General features: G+C 52.6%; 2 protein-coding genes across 53 annotated transcripts; both read left to right on the top strand.

The window, feature by feature from the left end:
- Positions 1–712: 712 nt before the first annotated feature.
- CXXC1 (CXXC finger protein 1) lies at positions 713–6,475 on the top strand. Of its 3 annotated transcripts, XM_015072246.3 has the most exons (15): positions 714–1,053; positions 1,835–1,953; positions 2,054–2,154; positions 2,456–2,691; positions 2,783–2,980; positions 3,396–3,422; positions 3,500–3,745; positions 3,910–4,017; positions 4,189–4,373; positions 4,665–4,872; positions 4,952–5,062; positions 5,187–5,236; positions 5,375–5,471; positions 5,791–5,943; positions 6,027–6,475. In XM_015072246.3, the coding sequence occupies exons 1-15, from the start codon at positions 1,051–1,053 to the stop codon at positions 6,171–6,173; spliced, it is 1,989 nt and encodes a 662-aa protein (XP_014927732.2). In that variant the 5' UTR covers positions 714–1,050; the 3' UTR covers positions 6,174–6,475. The 3 variants fall into 3 exon arrangements, with proteins under 3 accessions (XP_053061617.1, XP_014927732.2, XP_053061618.1); XM_053205642.1 differs by lacking the exon at positions 3,396–3,422 and having other exon boundaries at positions 713–1,053; XM_053205643.1 differs by lacking the exon at positions 714–1,053 and having other exon boundaries at positions 1,830–1,953; positions 2,456–2,530.
- A 1,060-nt stretch (positions 6,476–7,535) lies between these two features.
- Positions 7,536–21,828, top strand: MBD1 (methyl-CpG binding domain protein 1). 50 transcript variants are annotated; one of them, XR_008291450.1, is made up of 18 exons: positions 7,536–7,670; positions 9,097–9,231; positions 11,658–11,772; positions 11,834–12,030; positions 12,118–12,200; positions 12,351–12,391; positions 12,764–12,910; positions 13,006–13,134; positions 13,306–13,380; positions 13,531–13,650; positions 13,733–13,801; positions 14,378–14,545; positions 14,897–15,196; positions 15,290–15,427; positions 15,779–15,913; positions 16,000–16,061; positions 18,936–19,242; positions 20,727–21,828. XR_008291450.1 is itself a non-coding variant. In XM_053205602.1 (17 exons), exons 2-17 carry the CDS (start codon positions 9,122–9,124, stop codon positions 20,797–20,799), a joined length of 1,962 nt encoding a protein of 653 aa, XP_053061577.1. In that variant the 5' UTR covers positions 7,536–7,670; positions 9,097–9,121; the 3' UTR covers positions 20,800–21,828. The 50 variants fall into 50 exon arrangements, 49 of the variants coding, with proteins under 49 accessions (XP_053061577.1, XP_053061576.1, XP_053061569.1 ...); XM_053205602.1 differs by lacking the exon at positions 18,936–19,242; XM_053205601.1 differs by lacking the exon at positions 20,727–21,828 and having other exon boundaries at positions 11,864–12,030; positions 15,335–15,427; positions 18,943–19,924.
- The last annotated feature ends 611 nt before the right edge of the window (positions 21,829–22,439 follow it).

The following is a 22,439-nucleotide window of genomic DNA, read 5'->3' as shown; positions in this document are numbered from 1 at the left end:
TTTTTTTTTTTGTACTTAATCTAAAACAGAATGTTAAAATTAATTTTATAGGAAAGAATTGAATGTGTATGAAACAAGAGAACCAAAGCGGACGTCACCAGGAACCTGTCAAATCCACAGGTCGGGGAAGACTTGGTGAAGCCAGTGTCTCGGATTTCAAAATCTACTTTGGTTAGGCCACTTCTCACCAGAGTCGGTCAGTCCACCACCGTTCATGGCCTTGCACCGTTGGTTGGGACTAAGTCTGAGAAGCGAGAGCACTCCTGCAAAAGCCCAGGGGCTGAACCGTGCCAGGCCTGGCTGAGCGGGAAAGAGCGGTGGAAGGTAAACGTCGCAGACATAACAGGGGGAATGGTTTCCTTCGCAGCGCACGACACCCACTCTGCTGGCGTCCCATTTATACATGTGAAAGGGTAAAGTGATTGAATAGAAGAATGAGTGTGACTTGATACAGGTCGTGTTTCGGAAGCCGCCACTTTTTCTGTGAACTTCTCAGCAGGACAAGCCTCCGGCGTACGGAATCGATGGTCAAAATGGCGGCACGTTGTGGAAGCCGCGATTAGGGCGCTGCCATGTATTGCCTGTAAACGTACGGACTCGGCCATCTTACGGAATCAGATTCCAAGATGACGGCATATGCGTGGAAGTGGAGCATAGGCGCGGCCATGTTGCCTGTAACGTTGCGTCCGTACAAGTGGTCACCGTACGGACTCGACCGACAGAGTGGCGGTGATCTCGGGAAAGCTGCAATGCAGGTGCGGCCATGTTTCCCGCACTTACGGATTCTGCCGCCTTACGGTATCAGTAGTCAATAGTCAAGATGGTGGCGTCTGAGAGACTTGTGGCGGCTCTAGGCGCCGGATCTACTTGTTTGCTGCGGAGCCGACGCATTGGGCCTGCGCAATAAGAGTACGGTGCCCGGGAGGCGCGACCAAAGCGGAAGTAGTTGTGGGCGCCTTTACAACGGCCGCGAACGCCAGCGAGAGGTCTGTGCAGCAGGTTCGCGGGTCGCTGGCGGGGGCAGCGGAGGGGTGCGCCGAGAGCGGAGAGATGGTGAGTACGAGTCCCGGGAGGGGGTCGGCAGTCGAGGTCAGTGGGATTGGTAGAGGCGGGGTCCGTGGGCAGAGGCAAGAGAGTCTGTGGTGAACAGTAGGAAGAGTCTGGGCAGTATGGTGGGCGCCCGTGGTGAGCCTTAACAGGGGTCTGTGGGTAGAACGTTGGAGGTCTGAGGTTCTGAAAATTTTCTGATGTGTGAACCATCTGGGAGTTTTGTGATGAGCCATTTTAGGGGTTCGTAATGGAAGTTTGGTAGGGGTCTCTCGATAGATAGTTCCGTGGCAATAGGAATGGGAGATTGGGCAGAGCCGCACCAGGCAGTGTGTAATAAGCTGTGATGAGTCTGTGTCAAGGAGTTCGTGGGGAGCCGTGATGGGGGACGGGGTTGTCTGTGGGGTTAATAACGGGAGATCTATGGGAAACGGTGTTGGGAAGTGTGTAGAATATATCCCGTGGTGTCTGTGAGAAGAGATGGGGGCAATATGTGATGCGCGGTAGTTTATAACTAACCGTTATGAGTGTGTGGATAGAGTAATGGGGTGTTAGTGATGGGAAGTCTGAGACAGAATGATGGGATCTGAAAGAACGGTACTGGGGTGTTAGGGGTGAGTGATGGGAGTTTGTGGGGACCGTGATGCAAAGATCTATGAGGAACTGTGATAGAAAGTTTATTGGCAGAATGTTGGGGTTTGTGGTGAGCCACGATGGAGCTGTAGCAAGGAATGAGGCACCATGATAGGGGTTCTCTAAGAAGCCATGATGGGGGGGGTCCCCACAGGAGGGTGATGGCTCAGACCCAGAGCCTCCAGATGCTGGAGAGGACAGCAAATCGGAGAATGGGGAGAATGCACCCATCTACTGCATCTGCCGCAAACCAGATATCAACTGCTTCATGATGTGAGCCGGGGAGAGGCGGGTGGGGCTGACACCTGCAAGGTTGGGTGAGGCTGATGGGTCCGGCCCCTCACATCTGCACCACTCACCCCATCCTCTGCAGCGGGTGTGACAACTGCAATGAGTGGTTCCATGGGGACTGCATCCGGATCACTGAGAAGATGGCCAAGGCCATCCGGGAGTGGTACTGTCGGGATTGCCGAGGTGAGGGGGGGGTGCCTGGATAGGGCAGGCAGGTCCACCTGCCTTGAGGGAAAAGCCATAAAGGGAGGGCGGGTCATAGGGAGTAGTGACGTGTGTCTGTGGGTGATTGTTGGTTTGTGGTGAGTTGGAATGGAGACTCCATTGTGAGCCCAAACACAGGGTCCCACCAGAGGGGTTAGCCTGCCCTGGAGTAGGGGGACAGAGCAGGTGAGTGGGACAGAAAAGAAGAGGAAGAAAGAGTTCTGGGACCATCCAAATCCCTCATTGTTAACCTGTCCTGGTACCACTGTCTGCCCCGCAGAGAAAGACCCCAAGCTGGAAATCCGTTATCGGCACAAGAAGTCACGGGAGCGGGACAGCAATGAGCGAGACGGCAGTGAGCCTCGGGATGAGGGTGGAGGGCGCAAGAGGCCTGCCCCGGATCCAGATCTGCAGCGCCGGGCGGGGTCAGGGACAGGGGTTGGGGCGATGCTTGCTCGGGGCTCTGCTTCGCCCCACAAATCCTCTCCACAGCCCTTGGTGGCCACACCCAGCCAGGTGAGTGGCTGCCACGGCTGGGATAGGTAGGGTGATCCCGTGTCAGGCCCTCCTTGGGTTCCTGATTTCTGTTCCGGGCCCCTTCCCCCAGCATCACCAGCAGCAGCAGCAGCAGCAGCAACAGCAGCAGCAGATCAAACGGTCAGCCCGCATGTGTGGCGAGTGCGAGGCCTGCCGGCGCACTGAGGACTGTGGCCACTGTGACTTCTGTCGGGACATGAAGAAGTTTGGGGGCCCCAACAAGATCCGGCAGAAGTGCCGGCTGCGTCAGTGCCAGCTGCGGGCCCGGGTGAGCATGGGTAGAGCTGGGCAGGGCCAGGTGGGGGCGTCAGTGTGTCCAGGAGGAGCTCATTGAGGCTAGGAGGGGTGGGCCAGGTGAGGTGGGGCCTACTGCACATAGACAGGTGGGAAGGAGCCTGACCTGTCCAGACGAATGGGGCGTGATCAGGTGTGCAGGGCTAGCAGGGGCACCTCCAACCCCAGATGGGCAGAGTAGAGCCAGATGTTTCAAGGTGGTCAGGCATGTCAGGCCAGGTGGGGTAGGGTTCAGCATGTCCTAGTGATGAGAAGTAGGAGTAGTGGGTGTGTTTCTGGGGAGGCGAGGCAGGGTTAGTTGGTGGGGCTAAGCTCTTGTGGGAGGGGCTAGGGCAGGGCCACCCTCCATCCACTTGGGGCTGACCTGGGCCTTCCTCCTGCCGGCACAGGAATCGTACAAGTACTTCCCTTCCTCGGTGAGTCCAGCCCCCCAGGGCGGGGCGGGGCATGCGGGCAGGGCGGTCAGGGCCAGTCCTGAGATTCTGCCCTGCAGCTCTCGCCAGTGACGCCCTCAGAATCCCTGCCAAGGCCTCGCAGGCCACTGCCCACCCAGCAGCAGCCACAGCCATCACAGAAGCTGGGGCGCATCCGTGAGGACGAGGGGGCAGTGGCATCATCAGCGGTCAAGGAGCCACCTGAGGCTACGGCCACACCTGAGCCACTCTCAGACGAGGACCTACCACTGGATCCTGACCTGTACCAGGACTTCTGTGCAGGGGCCTTTGATGACCATGGCCTGGTGAGCAGGTGGAGCGTGCCATGGTGGAAGGGTGGAGGTTACAGAAGCTGAGTTTCCGTGATGAGGAGAGAGAAGGCAGAGTATGGAAGGCTGATTTGGGAACTGAGTAGGTGGTGGGGTAGTCACAAGTGGGGCAGGTGGGTCAGCATATGCCTCACTTGCAGCCCTGGATGAGTGACACAGAGGAATCCCCGTTCTTGGATCCTGCCCTGAGGAAGAGGGCAGTGAAAGTGAAGCATGTAAAGCGTCGGGAGAAGAAGTCTGAGAAAAAGGTGACGGGAAGGGTGAAGTGGGTGTGGGAAAGCAGAGGGCAGGGAGGCGAGGGAGAGGCAAAGGTCAGAGGCTGGATGGGGCAAGAGCCAGAAGGGGGTGGAATACGGGGAGAGGCAGGCATTCAGGGCTGACTTCAACTCCACCCTGACCTGACCTGCTTTGTCCCATAGAAGGAAGAGAGATATAAGCGGCATCGGCAGAAGCAGAAGCACAAGGACAAATGGAAACACCCAGAACGTGCCGATGCCAAGGACCCTGCGTCGCTACCGCAGTGCCTGGGACCTGGCTGTGTGCGCCCTGCCCAGCCTGGCTCCAAGTATTGCTCAGATGACTGTGGCATGAAGCTGGCAGCCAAGTGAGTCATTCCTGGAGAGTTCAAGGGAGTCGGGGAGTATAGGGTCGGGCATGACCAGATGTCTTCCGGTTAGTCACCTGCACACCGTTCGGTCCATGAAGCACCCCCCATCGACCCCTCATCCATCTACCATTCTGGTGCTCATCTGCCTTTTTATCTACTGCTCAGTCACTTATCTTTTTGCTGTTTGGTCACCCATCCGTTCTACCATTCTTGGATCCACCCCCCGCCCCACCTACTTTGTTGCTTGCCACTTTCCCTGCCTGCACCCAACCAACTGCCTCCCTGCAGCCGCATCTACGAGATCCTCCCCCAGCGCATCCAGCAGTGGCAGCAGAGTCCCTGCATTGCTGAGGAGCACGGGAAGAAGCTGCTCGAACGTATTCGCCGTGAACAGCAGAGTGCCCGCACCCGCCTCCAGGAAATGGAGCGCCGATTCCATGAGCTTGAGGCCATCATTCTTCGTGCCAAGCAGCAGGCTGTCCGTGAGGATGAGGAGGTGAGCAGGCACAGGCCTAGCGGTGCAGGGCCCAGTACCTAGTCCTGACTGGCCTCATCGTTCTTTCCGCTCCACACAGAGCAATGAGGGTGACAGCGACGACACGGACCTGCAGATCTTCTGTGTCTCTTGCGGGCATCCCATCAACCCACGTGTTGCCTTGCGCCACATGGAGCGCTGCTACGCCAAGGTCAGGGTGTCAGCCTGAGGGGGAATCATCAGTGGGTCCGTGGGGGAGAGACGTGTTGTCTGGGGGGGTGTCTTGGGATGCAGCACACATCCACAGTTCCCTCCATTTGTGCTCATCCCTCCAGTATGAGAGCCAGACGTCCTTTGGGTCCATGTACCCCACACGCATTGAGGGGTGAGTGTGGGCGCTACGTGGAGTTAGAGCAGGGAGGTCGAGGCTGGGGTCAGAAGTGGCATGTTGGGGCAGGATACGGGCACGGGCAAGAACAAGTGGGTCTCCCTCCACTACCCTGTCTTTACTCCAAACCCCCAGAGCTACCCGACTCTTCTGTGATGTCTACAATCCTCAGAGCAAGACATACTGTAAGCGGCTCCAGGTGCTGTGCCCCGAGCACTCACGGGACCCCAAAGTAAGGTTTTCCCTCAACTCCCCCCGCCCTTCTGTCCTTTCTTCCTCCTCACTGGCCCACATTCATCCCTTGCTCCCTCCTCTCCCCTCCTTCCTTACCCTTTCCCTACTTGACCACTTCCATGACCCCTGCTTTGCCTGCCTCATCATCCTTCATTCCTTTCCTTTTTCCTGTCATCTCCTGTTCCTCCCCTTTTCCATTCCTCTCCCCTCCCTGAACTTTCCATTCCTTCCTTCTTACCTCCCTGACCACTTCCCATTCCTGTCTTCTTTCCTGCCTCACCACCCCCATTCATCCCCGACCCCCCATCTTGCTGCAGGTGCCAGCTGATGAGGTATGCGGGTGCCCCCTTGTACGTGATGTCTTTGAGCTCACAGGTGACTTCTGCCGCCTGCCCAAGCGCCAGTGTAACCGCCACTACTGCTGGGAGAAGTTGCGGCGTGCTGAAGTGGATTTGGAGCGTGTGCGCGTGGTAGGTTTTGATGCTGGATGTGGCTGGGGTCAGGCGGGGCTTCTAGAACTCCTTCTCATGGCTCTTTTCTGCTCTCCTGTCAGTGGTACAAGCTTGACGAGCTGTTTGAGCAGGAGCGCAACGTACGCACAGCCATGACTAATCGGGCAGGATTACTGGCCCTGATGCTGCACCAAACGATCCAGCATGACCCACTCACTACCGACCTGCGCTCCAGTGCTGACCGCTGAGCCTCACAATGGCGCAGAAGTCCTCACACCCTGCATTCCAGGCTGGGGAGCTGCCCTGAATCCCCCATTTGTCTGTTCTGCCCTTCATATGTTTCTCCGGCGGTCCTTGAGTTTCTCCCTGTACCGATCCACCATTTGACTGCCCGGCTGCTGTTACCAGGGGGTCTCAGAACTTTTTCCTGTTCTTGTCTGTTCCTTTGTTTCTCCATTCTCTGTGCCTGGGCGGGACTGTGGAATCCGCTCACTCTTGCCTCCCCCCTTCCTTGTTTTGTTAATAAAATTTTGAAGAACTAAGAAAGATGGCTACTGATGGTTTCCACACTTTATCCAGCTGCGACTGCATTTCCAAAGCCCTTGGGTAGATGGGCTGTGGCACACTTATACCTCAGGAGGGGCTGCAGTATACAGCTTCGAGTACTCTGTTGGCATTTACTCTGTAATCTGCAGGAGCCCCCGTGGGCGTGGGGGATATGACTTGCTGAGAGCCCAATCACCTACATTCTCAGCCTTTCATTTTGAAACTGGGTATCCAGTTAGCGCTAATTCAGCATGTGGCTCATTTACCACTTGTGTCAGCACTGACATTCTCCAAACTAGATGTATTCAATGGTGGACACAAGGTCCCTTGTTCCCCACAAGCCTCTCTTTTGGGACACGTATGTAACAGAAGTCTCCATCCCGCCCTCGTGATGTCGGTCCGGGAGTCCCCACAGCACTACGTTTCCAGAACGGACCCGCCCTTCTCGGTTGCACGGACCTTCTGTTTACCTGCGGCGAGGCACGCCCCCTTCTCCAGTTCCCGCGGAAGGAGCTGGGCTCAGCGTGCGGCAGTACCAGTCCCCGCGCGCTCCTGTAACCGTTCGGCGGGCCGGAGAGAGCGGAACACAATAGTCCTGGGGCAGATGTTCGGGGAACCAGAGAGCACAGGCGCGACGTAAGCGAGAGGTGGGAGAGGAGGGCTACGGCACAACCTCAGGCTTCTCCGCCCCTTCCGCTAGGTTACCCCTGGTGGAGACCGCCAAGGAAACATCACAGGGCCCCAACCTTCCTCGCCCCCTTAAGAGAGCGCAGGCGCAAACCAGGTGGGCGGAGTGGGGCGAAAGCGTCGGTTGGCGAGGTGAGGAGCTCAAGTGTTGCAGGTCTCCGGTGGGGGTGCGAGCCGTAGTTGGATGTTAGAGCGCAAGCGCAGTAGTGCCGGGACGGGAGGCGCGCGCCGCTGTGGGACTGAGCACGCAGGCGCGGAGTCCTCCCCACTAAGGGCCAACGCTGGCGGGGCATTAGCGCGCAGGCGTCTTGCCGGGAGCGGACCCTTAGAGGTGGGCAGCGGGTTTCCGGTTCCGGGAGCAACGAACGGCCGCGGCAGCGACAGCTATCGCTTCAGAGGAAGCGTCTGCGGAGGAGGAAGAAGAGCAGGGCAAGGCGGGAGTCACAGGCGGGACCCTCGCCATGGGTCCGCGGACCTAGAGCGGCGGAAGCTACCGGCCCGGTGCCGAGCTGGTGAGACAGTCGTGAGGGTGGAAATGGAGAGCGCTCAGGCGTAGGATGGGGAAGAATTGAGGCTCAGAACGCTGACGGAGAGGAATGAAGGGCCCTCAGGCCGACGAGTGGGAGGAATGGCGGCGTCGGAATACTGAAGGGAGGAATAGAGAGGTTTTGGCGGAGGACGGGGAGGAATGGGGCTCAGAACGCTGACAGGTGGACGTGTCGGGAGCCTGGACGAGGACGGAGAGGAATGGGGAAGGATCTAAACGCTGAGGAGAGATCTCGGGGCCTCTCAGGTTAAGGAGAGAGAAACGGGGGTTCAGAACGCCGAGAGGGAGAAATGAGGGGTTCTCAGGTTGATGACGGGAAGAGATGGAGGCGTTGGGATGCTGAAAGGGAGCGACGGGGGCTTCCTCTGGAGAACGTGAAGTAAAAGGGGTTTAGAATGCTGAGCTAGGGATGGGCATGATCTTGGGACAAGAACGGGGACGAAAGGGGGTTGGTTCAGCATGCTGAGGGGAGAAATCAGGGTCTCTTCAGGTGATGAGCGGAACAGAAGATAGGAGACACGGAAGGGAAGGGATGGGATGAGAAACTTTTTAGCTGAACATGAGAGGAACAAGGAGGTCTGGGGACTGAGATTGAGGAGGACTTGTGGCTGAGAACACTGACAGGGAAGACGAGGAGGCTTTCGGGCTGAGGAGCAGAAGGAATGAGGGGGTGTTCAGGGTAAAGGTGTGGAGAAGCTGCGGGCTGTCTGGCAGAGGACACAGGAAATTGAGGCAGATACAGTGGAGGTAGCAGGTAAGAGGACGTCAGAAAGGGAAGGAATGGGAGGGCTTTTGACTGAAAGGGAAACTGGGGACTCCTGGGTCAAGGAAGGGAGCGAACGGGAGGTCAGAATACTGAGGCAAAGTGCTGGGACCTTGGTCTGGGGACGAGCAGAATGGGGGCCTCTTGGGCTGACGATGGGAGGAATGGGCCCTCTCAGGCTGAGGATGGGGGGTATGGAGGTTTCAGGGTGACAGAGGGGAGGAATAGGGGCCAGTGGGTCAACGATAGAGAATGTCTCCTGGGGGGAATGCCAGGGTCCTAGGTTGGCAGTGGGGAGAAGTGATGAGTTCTCAGGCTGAGGATGGGGAAGAATTGGGGATCGGGACATTGAGGGAGGCATGAGGATCTTTGGGTTGAGGATGGGGACTTGAAAGTTGGAGACAGGGCTGCCAGGTCAAGAAGGGGTAGGAATGACAAGCTCCTGGGCCCAGGACAGGGAAGAATGAGGTGGGAAAGGGGATTTTTCTCTTTCTTGTATTGGCCAGTTGCCTGTGGTAGGTCCCAGGTCTTGGAAAAGCGTTACCAAGTACCGGCGGTTTGTGTGGTTAGGGCACAACATGTCCTCCCCTAGAGCCTCAGTTTTCCCACTGCCCCCTCCGTGTTGCAGGCCGCTGCTCCTTCCTGTGGCCCCCATGGCTGAGGACTGGCTGGACTGCCCAGCCTTGGGCCCCGGCTGGAAGCGCCGTGAAGTCTTTCGAAAGTCAGGTGCCACCTGTGGACGCTCAGACACCTATTACCAGAGGTACTGGGTGGGTTGTGGACAGAGTCACGGATAGGGCTAAAATCAGGGGGTGTGGTTAAATTTGTGGATGGGTTGAAATTATGCAAATATAGTCGATTCTTATTATTTGCAGATTCCATATTTCCAAATTAGTCTACTCACTGAAATTTGTACTTTCAAAGTCGGTACTCACTATACTTTCGTGGTCATTCATAGACATGCACAGAACAGCAAAAAATTTAAGTTCCCTGATACACTCATTCCCAGCTGAGGTTGCATGAGGCCTTCTTATTTTAGTTCATATACTGTAAACAAGTGTCTTTTTCGTGATCTGCTAAGTGCTGTGTTTTTCACATTTTTGCACTTTTTATTGGTGATTTTCATATTTACAATGCCCCCCCAAGTATAGCGCTGAAGTGCTGTCTGGTGTTTTAAGTGCAAGAAGTCTATGATATGTTGTAAGAAGAGAATAACACGTTAAATAAATTTTATTTGTGAGTTGCAGTGTTGTTAGGTGTGAGTTCAATGTTAATGAATCAAAAATGTGGTACATTGAGAAAAAGAAAAGGAAATGTTCTGATTTGTACACGAGTCTGCTCTGGAAAATGCTGAAGTAACATGTATAGTATGTGATGAAGTTAAGGGAAAGGTGGAAAGATAGCCAAATTTGAAGATGCATAAGGAAATACTTGGTAAAATAAAATGTAGTGGACAGTGTGAGAGACTGGAAGCCAAGGACATTGATGGTTGTGTTACCCCTGATTAGGAATATGTTAAACCTGTCTCAGCTAGTACTGACTGGCTCACACGTTTCAAAAGGTGTACATCGTGAAAGACATTAAATTTGCATACAAGGCAGGTCCTGCAGATCAAGAGTTTGCAGAGGAATTTTAAAAATACCTGGTAAGTGTTACGTGTGAAAAGTGTCATGCAGAATAGGTTTTACTGAGGAGACTGGCTTGTTTTACAAGGACCGTGGTAAAGGTAGCTGTGTGACATAAATGGTCTCCAAAGCTCCTGACTTTAAATCATTCAAAGGCCATGCTGTCAGTCATTCGTAGGAATGTATTAAGTAGAGTGTCTTTAAATAGGAAAACAATAAAACAAGGTTACATGTCGATTAGTTGACAGAAATGTCCCCTGAGGCTCACATTACCTTAACCTATAGTTCCACAAGAACAGAGGTTCTAGATTCACTAATTCAGCGTTCAGCGTGACTCTGTAAGACATACCAGGAATAATGGGAATCGAGTATAAATGCACAAAATGTACATGTTTATATGCAATTCACATTTAAGGATCTAAGGTGATTATTGAATTTTTTTCACTCTTCCTGAACTTTTTTTTTTTTTGTCTAAGTAGTTGTTTTTGTGGAGGAATATAGCAAAATCATGAATACAGTTATGTTTTGTACTTAATTATATGTTTATCCCTATATTCATAATTTGTGTGAAACTGTCAAAATTTGAATTTTTAAATACTTTTGTCAAAAACCGTAAAGCAACAGGTTTTATCTTAATTAGGGTAAGATAACGAGTATGTTACAATTTTGTGGATGCTGGTAGGATATAGGAGACTCCTGGGTCAGAGATGGAAGATAGTTCATTATTCACAGTAACAGCAGTATCCAGAATGTCATTATTTTTGTGCCAGTTCCCCAAATGCCAGTTCCCATAGGGTAACCTGAAGAGAACTGACTAACATCTGCCCATGCATTGGGTTGTAGGAAAGGAACCCTGAGCTTAAGGAATCCAGTCTTTTATAATGTTAGGACAGTAAGGATGCCTTCCCTTTGCTCTGGAAGGAGAACTTATCTCTTATCTTCCAAGGCTGTTTGCTGTACAAACATCCTTGAAAAGATAGTTCATAACAAAGGACTATCAGTGCCTCTCTTGCAAGACATGCAGAAATGCTAGAGACCTGTGGGGTATTCTCTCCGAGAATATTAGTTGCTCCTCCTTTGTTTTATAGGTAGTTGTATTTGTTTGTTTACGCATGTCTTTATATATATATATTTATATGTTCATTTATTCACGTGTACGTTTTCAGACGCTTGCTTCTCCTGTGTTTTTCCTTTCTACGTATTTAGTACGTTAACTTTAATGCATTTATACATCATTCGACAAGTTTGTATTTCTGTCTGTGTTTATATTTATTTACATGAACGGACTACAATTAGTAGTGTATGTTATAAGTAAACATGTATTTATTTGTTTATATTTTTCATTTGTGTTTGTATATATGTTGGTATTTATACACATTTTGTATTTGTGCTATGCAAGCTTAGTTGGGGTAAGACCTGGTAGTGCTCACAGGCCAATCCCAGGCTGCCAGCCCTCTATCCCCTGCCAGCCCTGCAGGTCCGTTCACGAGCCCAGTGGGAGGGTTGTGTGGGTGGAGTGGCCATGGCTCCACCGGGGTACCAATCCATCCTGGCCCATTCCCAGCCCCACAGGAGACAGGATCCGAAGCAAAGTTGAGCTGACCCGATACCTGGGCCCTGCGTGTGACCTCACCCTCTTCGACTTCAAACAAGGCATTCTGTGCTATCCAGCCCCCAAGGTACTACACAGTGTGGGGTACCCAGGCAGGGGTGACTGAGCCACCTAACACCCACCCACAGATCTCTTCCTGCTTTCCCTCTCATTTGCAGGCCCAGCCCTTAGCTGTCCCTAGCAGGAAGCGGAAGAAGCCTTCACGGACAGCCAAGACTCGAAAACGTCAGGTTGGACCTCAAAAGGGTGAGGTCAGGAAGGAGGCCCCAGGAGATGAGACCAAGGCTAATGCTGACACAGCCCCAGCTTCACTCCCTGCACCTGGGTGAGTGTTGGCCTAAAGTGAGCCAAGAGGGTGAGGGTTGTGGTTGGAGATGTACTCAGCCTCCCACACCCATGTTTCCTATCCCAGGTGCTGTGAGAACTGTGGAATCAGCTTCTCAGGAGATGGTACCCGAAGGCAGCGGCTCAAGACATTATGCAAGGACTGCCGAGGTGAGTGGCCCCAGAGCCCTGGGAGGTAGAGGTGGAGCAGATCTGATGTCAAGCTGGGACACCACTGTCAGCTTTCAGGTTGAATGGTGGATGAGGTTAGATATCTGATGCTCCTTGTCCACTTCTCTTCTTCCGCCTCCCTTTCCTCAGCGCAGAGAATTGCTTTCAACCGGGAACAGAGGATGTTTAAGGTAAGCACGACCTGCCTCCTCCTCACAAGTGTGCGGTGGGAGCAGGATGTGATGGGGGCTGGTAAGAAGGTCTGAAGGAATGATGATGGGTCCATAGGGTGTCAGAATCATTTTGTAGGGAGCTAGCTATGGTCAGTGGACAGTAATGTGTTAATGGGGTGTCAGTAGACACAGCGATGAGGTTAACCGGGCACTTGGAGACTTTGGGGATGGCCTCTGGTGACAGCTTGTTAGTAGTTGTCAGATACAGTGATGAGGCATATGGTGGACTACTAGACATGGCAGTGGGGGCTAAAAACATACACGTAAGGGGCAGCATACCTGGAGCTACTCTGTCTGGGCCTGTGACCTCGCCCCACCCATTCCTGGCAGCGTGTGGGCTGCGGGGAGTGTGAGGCCTGCCGGGTAACCGAGGACTGCGGGGCCTGCTCCACCTGCCTTCTGCAGCTGCCCCATGATGTGGCCTCGGGGCTGTTCTGCAAGTGTGAGCGGAGACGGTGCCTCCGGATTGTGGAAAGGGTGAGTTGGGCAGGTAGGGTGGGCCCAAGGCTCACCCTGTCCTCTGGCTCTCAGAGCCCTGGCCCCATACATCATACCTCTGGCCTCCCTGACAGAGCCGAGGGTGTGGAGTGTGCCGGGGCTGTCAGACCCGAGAGGACTGTGGCCGTTGCCGAGTCTGCCTTCGCCCTCCCCGCCCTGGTCTCAGGCGCCAGTGGAGGTGTGTCCAACGGCGCTGCCTACGGGTGAGTAGAGGGGCCAGTGCTGTTGGGGCCAGGACTGGGGCAGAGCTCATTCTGCTATTAAAGTTGCTACTGCTGCTGCTGCTTCCTCCCAGCCTTGCCCACCTCATGTCTTCTTTTTCCCCCACCTCATGCTCACCTCCCTGGCCTCACCTACCTGCCCCTGTCTGCCAGCACCTTGCCCACCGTCTCCGTCGCCACCATCAGCGATGTCAACGACGCCCTCCCCTAGCTGTGGCTCCCCCTGCTGTGAGTGCTGCACCCCACCTTCTGTCTGCCTGTCCCACGCATGCTTTCTGTACTCCTTTTGGGGGTGGCGGTGGGGGTGGGGGTGGAGGGAGGGGTCCTGTGTCTGCCTGGTTCCACCAAGCCTAAACTTCTCTTCTGGCTTTCTCCCAGGGTAAACGTAGCCGCCGTAGAGGAGGCTGCGACTCCAAGATGGCTGCCCGGCGGCGCCCCCCCCGAACCCAGCCATTGCCTCCAGTTCCCCTGTCACAGCCTCCAGAGTCCCCAGAGCTGGTGAGGCCCTGGTGGGCAGGGGGAAGGCACAACTATAACCTTACCCAGTACCTGCCCTGACCCCACCCATTTGCCTCTGCAGCACCCCAGAGCCCTGGTCCCCTCGCCACCTGCCGAGTTCATCTATTACTGTGTAGACGAGGACGAGCTAGTGAGTGGCCCCACCCTACCTGGACAAGCCTAGACCCTCCCAGGGCACTTGGTTAATCCCAAAGAAGCAACTGCTGCAATGGGCCTAATAGGGGAACAGTAAGACACAGTAATGGGTACTAGTATGGGATAAGCAGACAATGGGGGAGGGACTAACATGGGATCGACAGGTGCAGTGATAGTACCTAATGTCAGATGAATCAACACTCTGGTGGGGCTAATAGGAAAAGCCAGCATAGGGAATGGAGTTCACATAGGCTGAGCAGATACAGCAGGCACAGCATCGGCAGCTGTGGAGGGTCAGCAAAATGCCACTGGAGGTGGGGGTCAAAGACGTTGTCTTGGTAACCACTGGTCTAGCAGATGAAGTGATGGATACTGCGTTGGAACAGCCACAGTCCTAATGCTCTTGGGCACTGTCCAGTGCAGTGATAGTGCCTGGTGTTGGAACTAACAGATGCTGAGGTGTGACTGAGACCAGTGCACAGCCAGTTCCCTCTGATGGAGCTAGTGAAGGGGCAACAAGAACACTCGAACAGTGCCAATAACAGCACCTCCCCTTTTGCCTGTCCCCCAGCAGCCTTACACCAATCGCCGGCAGAACCGCAAGTGTGGGGCCTGTGCAGCCTGCCTACGGCGGATGGACTGTGGTCGCTGCGACTTCTGCTGTGACAAGCCTAAATTTGGGGGCAGCAACCAAAAGCGCCAGAAGTGTCGTTGGCGCCAATGCCTGCAGTTTGCTATGGTGGGTGATGCAGAAGAGTGAGGTGGGTGGGCTACGTTGACCTAGGGCCACCCCCCCTTGCCCACCGTGCCTGGGAATGGTGGGCAGGCCTGGTGGGTAGGGCAGGCCAGATTCTGCATCTTCAGAGGAGTAGATGGAGCGGTGGGTTCAGGCAAAGATTAGCAAACATTGTGCTGGGATGAACGAATCCGAGTGGCAGTGGCATTAACAGGAGACTAGCAAGCTCAGTGATGAGGGCTTCATGTGAAAGCAAGTTCTGTGCCGTGACTAATGGGGATTAGCAGGCATGTTGATCAGGGCAGGGTGGTCAATCATTGCATCAGGTGGCCATAACACCCTATCTTTCTTCAGAAGCGGCTGCTGCCTAGTGTCTGGGCAGGATCTGAGGATGGGGCAGGGCCGCCCCCACCTTACTCTCGTCGAAAGAGGCCTGGCTCTACTCGAAGGCCCCGTCTGGGTCAGATACTGAAGACCTCCTTGACCACACCCACAACCCGACCAGGCCATGCCCAGACTCAAATGAAACAAGAAACAGGCAGTGGCTTTGTACTGCCTCCACCTGGCACTGATCTTGTGTTCTTACGGGAAGGTGCAAGCAGTCCCGTGCAGGTGCCTGGCCCTGCTGCAGCTTCCACAGAAGCCCTGTTGCAGGTGAGGATCCCATCTTAGCTTGCCCTTCCCAGAACTACCCAGCCTTGTGCCAGGAAGCTGGGACCAAGACTGCTGCAATCCTCCTTCACACAGGAGGCCCAGTGCCCTGGCCTGAGTTGGGTTGTGGCCTTACCCCAGGTGAAGCAAGAGAAGGCGGATGCCCAGGAAGACTGGACACCGGGCACAGCCATCCTGACTTCTCCTGTATTGCTGCCTGGCTGCCCCAGCAAGGTGGGGGTCAGTGATGGGTGGTCTGTGAGCAGAGTGATGGTGAGCCATGATGGTGGTTCTTTGAGCAGAGCAACAGATATGCTGATTGCAGCCTCACCACAAAATTACCCCACCTGTCTGACAGATGCCCCACCTTCCCCAGGCAACTAACTTTGCCTGCTTTGCTGCCCAGCTAACAAAAATGGAACTCTGAGGAATGGGAAAGGTTTGTAGGCAGAGAGATGGATTTTCCAGGCTGAAGTGTGACAGAAGCGGGATTTGTCAGTATACTGACAGGTTGGCTGATAAGGAGACTCTTTTCTTAGGCCAACCCTGTCCTTCTGACTGCTGCCTGTTTCCCACCTCTCCCAGGCAGTGGACCCAGACTTGCCACCTGTGAAGCAAGAGCCACTGGACCCTGAGGAGGACAAGGAGGAAGAGAGCAAGGATGACTCCGCCTCCGACTCGGCCCCAGAGGAGGAGGCAGGAGGGGCTGGCACACCCGTGGTCAGTGCTGGGGGACATTTCACCCTGCCCTGAACCTGCTTTAGCCCCATTGGCCATGATGACCCATGATGTTAATTCTTCCCCAGATCACGGAGATTTTCAGCCTGGGTGGAACCCGCCTCCGGGACACAGCAGTCTGGTTGCCAAGGTGTGCCCCGCACAGTGAGGGGTGGTGTGGGGTTGGTGCTGGTCAGATATGGGCCCTGAGTGTTAAAAATAGAGCCAGCAATTTGGCATGAGGCAGTGGGAGGTAGAGGCTTCTGTCACTGTGCTGATCCCGGTCAGTGAGGGGTTATGTGTAGGACCCTAGAGATTTCCCCTGAGGTTCAGATTAGGGCTTTCCTTGGGTGTATGGGGTGGGGGCTGGGGAGTAGAGAGACAGGGGTTAGTGGAGGTTAAGGATTTGATGCCCTGTGATGAGATTTGAAAGAAAAAGATAAAAGCCTGGTCCATATCTTTCTAAGAAAATCCAGAAGGAGTCAGATTTAATATATAAATTTTTATCCAGTGAATCATTTGGGGTTTTGTGGGTGTCTGGAGTCTCCAAGAGATGACAGGTGGGCTGGATAGTGGTGGGTGGGCAGATCTGGGCCCTGAGATGTGCAACTGTGCAATCTTAGGCTAGTCCACCTCCTGGAGCGTCCTCTGTGGAGAGAGTTGGGCTGTGTTTCTTGAACCTTTCCTGAGCCTGTTGAGGTTATTAAGAGTTTCAGCTGCTTCACAGAACTGTCCCTGCAGGCCTGGCGATAGGATGAAAGATAGTTGTCCCTAAGGACAGGGCTGGTGGGAGGAGGATGGGAATACTACCTCCTGCAGAATGTTCGCAGGCTGTGTGCGTGGTCCCAGATACAGGAGACATAAACTGTTGGCCTAGGCACCTGGATTCCTTTGTTCCTACAAGCTAGTTTCTGCCGGCTGGAAACTCCTGCATCTGCCTTGGTTAGTTTGCAGGTACAGACTGAGTACCTGCTGGGTATACTGCAGTGTGAGAGATAACATGATGAATGCAATGACCCTGGAAGGCTTATCCTTCAGGAGACATGGATTCCTGTCTTCAGGGAGCTATCATCTAAGGAAATAGTTTCCTTGTGTGTGAAATCATTATATGTTAGTGGAGAAGGTAATGTTTCGTTGTTGGTATTGGAATATTTTAGCAGAGAGATAAGAGATAAGGGATAATTATGGGGAAATGGATTCCAGGCACAGAATACTAGGAAATGGTTTTGTGATGCTCCATTTTACAATGAGCGAACCTCATTCAACATATAGTCCTGCTCCCTCTTCTCTAGGTCCAAGGACCTTAAAAAACCTGGAGCTAGAAAGCAGTAGACTGGAGGCTTCTGCAGACTGTAGGATTCAAGGTGATAATTTACAGACTGGCTTTATGAGAGACAACACTGATCTACTCAGAGCTGGACCATAGGCTGAGGGGCTTATGTAGGATTCAATAGGAACTGGAAAAACCCACCACCAAACCTGAGAATCAGGCCTGTTCAGTACTTTGAGATTATAGAGGAAGTAAGCAGGAAAGGAAGAGAAAGAATAGAAAGTTGTATCTGCTCCAACTGGTGCGAATCTCAGGAGCTTGACTGATGAGAAGTGTGGATATTATGGGTGGGGGATCTGGGGTGGAGAGGGGATGTAAAAGCCACCACAAAACAGCCTATACAAGCCATCTTCATAATAATTTTTCAATGGCTTCTGGATGAGACCTGGTAGTGTTTCTGAACATTTCCATTTCCACAGAAAGACAGCATTTGAAAATGTAATGCGAATAAATGAGGAAAGGAACTGCTATTTGGTTAGTTCCTCCTACTGATCTATTTAATTCTCAAGTCTTTTTAGGAAGACAATGATTTTTGGCCATTTTTACATACGGGAAAACAGACTCAAAGAAATTACATAACTTGTCCAGTGTCAAGCAGCTAGTATCAATAAGCATAGAATCAAATCCAGGTTGTAAAAACCTTGTGGTTTAAGCCACCAAACGGTAAGCCATAATAACTATATTCGATAATGTGTAATGTTATAGTAACAGAAGTTTCCAGTGACCTTGAAAACAAGGTGGACTACTCTAAACAGAACAAATCCTTTACACTGCTGCCTCTAGCGTGGTTTAGGGAGTGCCAAGGTTGTATGGATGGGGTCACCTTGTCACAACACCCTTGCATCCAAGAGACTGGGTTCTTCCCAGGCCTTGGGTGTCGTAAATATTTCTCAAACACTAAAGGACATCCTTCCCCAGTGGACACTTCGTTTTGCTTGTTACCCTCATTCTCCTCTGCCAAAGCAGTCTTCAGAAGTAAAGCTGCCAGCCTGGCTCATCTTTGCTGACAACTTACCTCCCTTGCCTATTGATGACTTTTGTGCTTGGTTTCTGCTCTTGGCCCCTCTCTATTAGGAGTATGAATTCCTGCTTCCAAGTCCTGCATAAAGGCCAGTCTTGACTCATCCCTGTCTCACTTCCCAGTTCTTCATAAAGTGCCAGAAAGTTCAGGCCTGCAGTTTGTTATGTAGCCAGCTTCACAGGGCTGTGACTGAGTGCATGCCTCCTTAAATTTTGTAGCTGTCTGTCTTCCCCTGCCTTTTTCTAGTCCCAGCCCCGCAGCTTTAGGTATTTCACATGTAGATTAGATATTTCCCTACCCTTAACCCTTTCTGCCACCCTCCTCTGTTCCTTCCTTTGCCTTACCTACTTGAGCCAGAGTCAAGACTGGATAATTTACTGATACTGTTTTGCCCTCCCCAGGACCCAGCCACCCAACCCTAGTATTCTGTAATGTCCTAAATGAAATTTATTTGATGGGCATTCAGACTCTTCTAAGAGTCTGGCTACAGTGTGTATCACAGTACCATTGGAAAAGCAGCACCACTAATTATATATACATATGCATATGTAGGTATATATGTATATGTGTATATTTTAAGGGACTTCTAGGGATTTGACCTTATGTAGTAGTGGGAGCTGGTTAAACAGTCTCTGTAAGGCTGTTGTCTTTACATCTAATGCTGGAGCTTGAAGTCTGCAGGGCAGGCAATCGGGAAGGGAAGATGGATGTAAAGTGTGGGAGACGGAGGACGCTTTGGCGCGCAGGAGCACGAGCACGAGCACGAGCTGGAACCGGCGAAGATGGCCTAGAACCCATGTCAGTCTCTCACCACCTCCAACTTCGATAATGTGGGTGTCCTACAGAAGAAGCTGGTGCCCTTCATCACAGAGTTAAATACTCATCTGACCCAGGAATTAGAGACGCTGAAGGAAGATCCCAGGGAAAGTGGAGCAGCTGCAGGCCTGGCTGCAGGCCTGACTGCTGCCCCACACCAACGAGGTGAGCCAGCAGATAAGTGACAACATGTGTGAACTGCAACAGTGCCTGGTGCCCCGCACCAACCTTCCGAGTGTAAAAACAGTATGCTGCTGCTTGACTTCTGCCCTCCAGTTACCAGGCAAAATGTCTCTTGTGGCCCATCCTAACCGGAAGCATACGGGGAAGGGAGTTCTGGGAAACGTAGCCTAGTCAAGGTGACACATTACAAAGCCACCCTGCCATGAATCAGCTCCCAAGGGTCTCACTGCTCACCTGAGGATAACTTGATAAAGCTACGTTGCTGAAAATGCAAAGCTGAAGACCATGGATTTCATGGTGACCCCAGCAAGTACAGAAATTCTGTCAAGCCCACCCAGAAAAAAACTTGCTGGTCTCGGCTATTTTTGTATCATTCATTCAAGTATTGAGAACCTGGCCCATGGTAGGCACTGTACTTGATACTGGGATACAGGAATGAAAAAGATATAGTCCATGCAATTTTATTAAATACATCAATATGTATTACAATTGGTGAATGGATATCCAACTTTATCATGGAATTTAATGGTGAAAATCTAGAATTCAGGAAAACTGTCGGGAGGACAGCCCTTGCGTGAACCTTGTTGGGGCACAATAGGAATTGGAAATAATATAAATAGTTTCTATCTCTGAGCTGTTCTATTTTAAAATTATTTTAAAATGATTTCTATTGTCCTGTTTACTGTTTTCATACATTTAGTGTTTATTTGGGGAGTGTCTTGATGGTGGTAACTGTTAACTCTGAGAAAGCGGGATGGTGGGTGGCAAGATCTAGGTCAGGTTCTGTCCTAGGACCAGTCGCTTTCTAGGCCTTGGGGCAGCTTGGCTGAAAGCTGAGGCTCCCCTAGCTGGGCTCTAGTCCTGGCCCCGCCCCTCCACCCTCCGAAGAGGCCCGCCAGGGGGCGCCGGGGCCGCGGTCATCCCACCAGGACTCGGGAGACGCGCTGCCCCACACCCCTGGCCTCGGCGGCCCTGGGGCGTGGCCTTTGCCCGGCTCAGAAGCCAATCCTTGGCGGGACCCGGAGAAAAGCCGACTCTCCTTCTTCACGTAGTGGTAAAACAGGCAAAACCGAACTGGAGTTAAGTTACGGGGAGCGCCCAGGGTGAGGGTGCGGCACGACGAGTTCTGACCGACGCTGGGACGTTCGAGGGCAGCAAAGTGTCGCCAAGGGTCGCCTTCCCCTGTCGCCGACCTCATTTCGACGGGATCCTTCGGGCTGTACGACCTCTGGGGGTGCCCAACGGGCTCTCTCGTAACTCCGCTGCTGTTCCCAACCCCCGTGCCTGACTGAGGGCCTTTTCATTGCCTCCCTTTTTCCCCAAAGGTGTAGTGTGAGGGGTGGTTCCACCCAGATCAACCGGCGGGCCAGTCGCCCGTGGGACTTGAAGATCAAGGAACTGACCCTCAGGACTCTGTCCAGGGAACCGAGACGACCTCTAATTTCTTTCTTTTTTGTTTGTTTCAGGCTACGTAAACTCTTAGCAGTAAATGAAAATGAGTATTTTACCGAACTGCAATTGAAAGAAGAAGCATTATAGGAGAAAAAAAGACAAAATGACAATTATTAAAAGAGATTATTAAAAAGAGAAAAAAAGACATTATTTTGTGGCTGAAAAGCTGAACCAGCAATTCAGGAAATGGAATCCAAATCTAGAAACGTACCGCATACAAAATCCGAAGTGGGTGGATTACAAATGATTAAGGAATGCTAATTTACAGTAAATTGCAGCCTTGCGACGGTATACACAGTAGTTGTACTTTGGTTGTTAGATGTCAGTGACTAGGTTCTGATTTTATTCTGTGCTCTAGTGTTTCGTGCTCGTCCCACTTTAGAAGGAGAGTACCAAAGTGTCATTCTTAATCTGCTTTTAGTTACCACCACGTTGCTTTTGACCAGAAGTACAGCTGTGGTCTCCACCTGTGCTGAGGGCCCCTTCTAGGTTCCCTGATCTGTGTTGCCTGTTCCCCTTCCTGGGATACAGATTCTCAGGCCTCATTGCCTTCACTTCTTAATCCTGTCCTGACCCTGTTTTACTGGGATCCTTAACTCAGACTGTTGGCCTTTATTTTGCCCAGCCATGTCATGCCATGCCCTCCTAGCCCATCTGATCTGCCCCCTCTCCCCATCCTAAGGTACCCCGAGTCAGCTCTGGTTTCTGCCCAGTGCAGTAGGAAGATTTTATTAATAACAGGTTTATCATTATTGGTTTGGGTGGGCTGACAAGACAGGCCGTCTAGGCCTTAATTGTCTTAGCTGGCAAATGAGAATACCTGCTGTTCCCATCAACCCTCTAAAGTATTTGTGAGGCCCAAAGGTTTTATGTGTGAAAGTACCTTGCAAATTACTGTAAAGAACTACACAAATAGAAGGTTGTTGTCCTGTGATGATTACTACCATCATCAAGATTCACTTAAAAATGGCCGCAAAATTTAACCTTCCCATAAAATATCCACTAACTTTTCTCATGCTTTTAGGCTGATTACAGGATATAAATAGCAAAGTCATTTGGAATGTAATTAGATCTTCGCCTTCACTTCGGGTTAAGGAGGCTTATTTCTGTTATTCTGATGAACCCTAGAGGAAGGGAGCGAGGTCGCCGGAGGCCTGGCCAAGGGCGGGGTGAGGACCGCGCAGACTCAGCTCCTCGGCTCCGGGAGGAAGTTGCGAGCTCCGGCGTCTATGGTCACCATGGTGACGGGACCGACTTCGGCCCCTCCCACCTGCCCCTCACCCTGCAGGGCGCACCATGGCAACCAGACCTCTGCATTGCGGAAGCTGGTCCGGCTGGTCTCCACAGTCGGGAAACCCGCGGCGGAGGCCGCCCCCATCCCGAGGGACTCGAAAATGTACAGCCAGCGATTTGGCATCATACAGCGGGAGGTTAAGGGCCCCACTCCCAAGGTGGTGATCGTGGTAAGCACGGGATGTGTGTGCGGGACCCTACCGCTTTCTGCATTTCCCTGCACTCCAAGCCCAGCCAAACCCATCCTGGCCCCAGCCGCGGCTCTCATAAGGGGAGCAGGTGCCTGATGTAGTGGGGGTTGAATTTTGAAAGAAGGAAAGATAGGTCATTCACCTAGCTCCTGTACTCTGTCCCTCAACCCACCCCCACCCGCCCTCGCACCAGTTATATTTAGATTCTGTATTTGTAGAATCACCACTTGGGATACTGAGAGT

Source organism: Acinonyx jubatus, chromosome D3 (assembly GCF_027475565.1).
Source record: "Acinonyx jubatus isolate Ajub_Pintada_27869175 chromosome D3, VMU_Ajub_asm_v1.0, whole genome shotgun sequence".
In the NCBI taxonomy this organism is placed as follows: domain Eukaryota; kingdom Metazoa; phylum Chordata; class Mammalia; order Carnivora; family Felidae; genus Acinonyx; species Acinonyx jubatus.
This window is presented reverse-complemented; position numbering and strand designations above follow the sequence as displayed.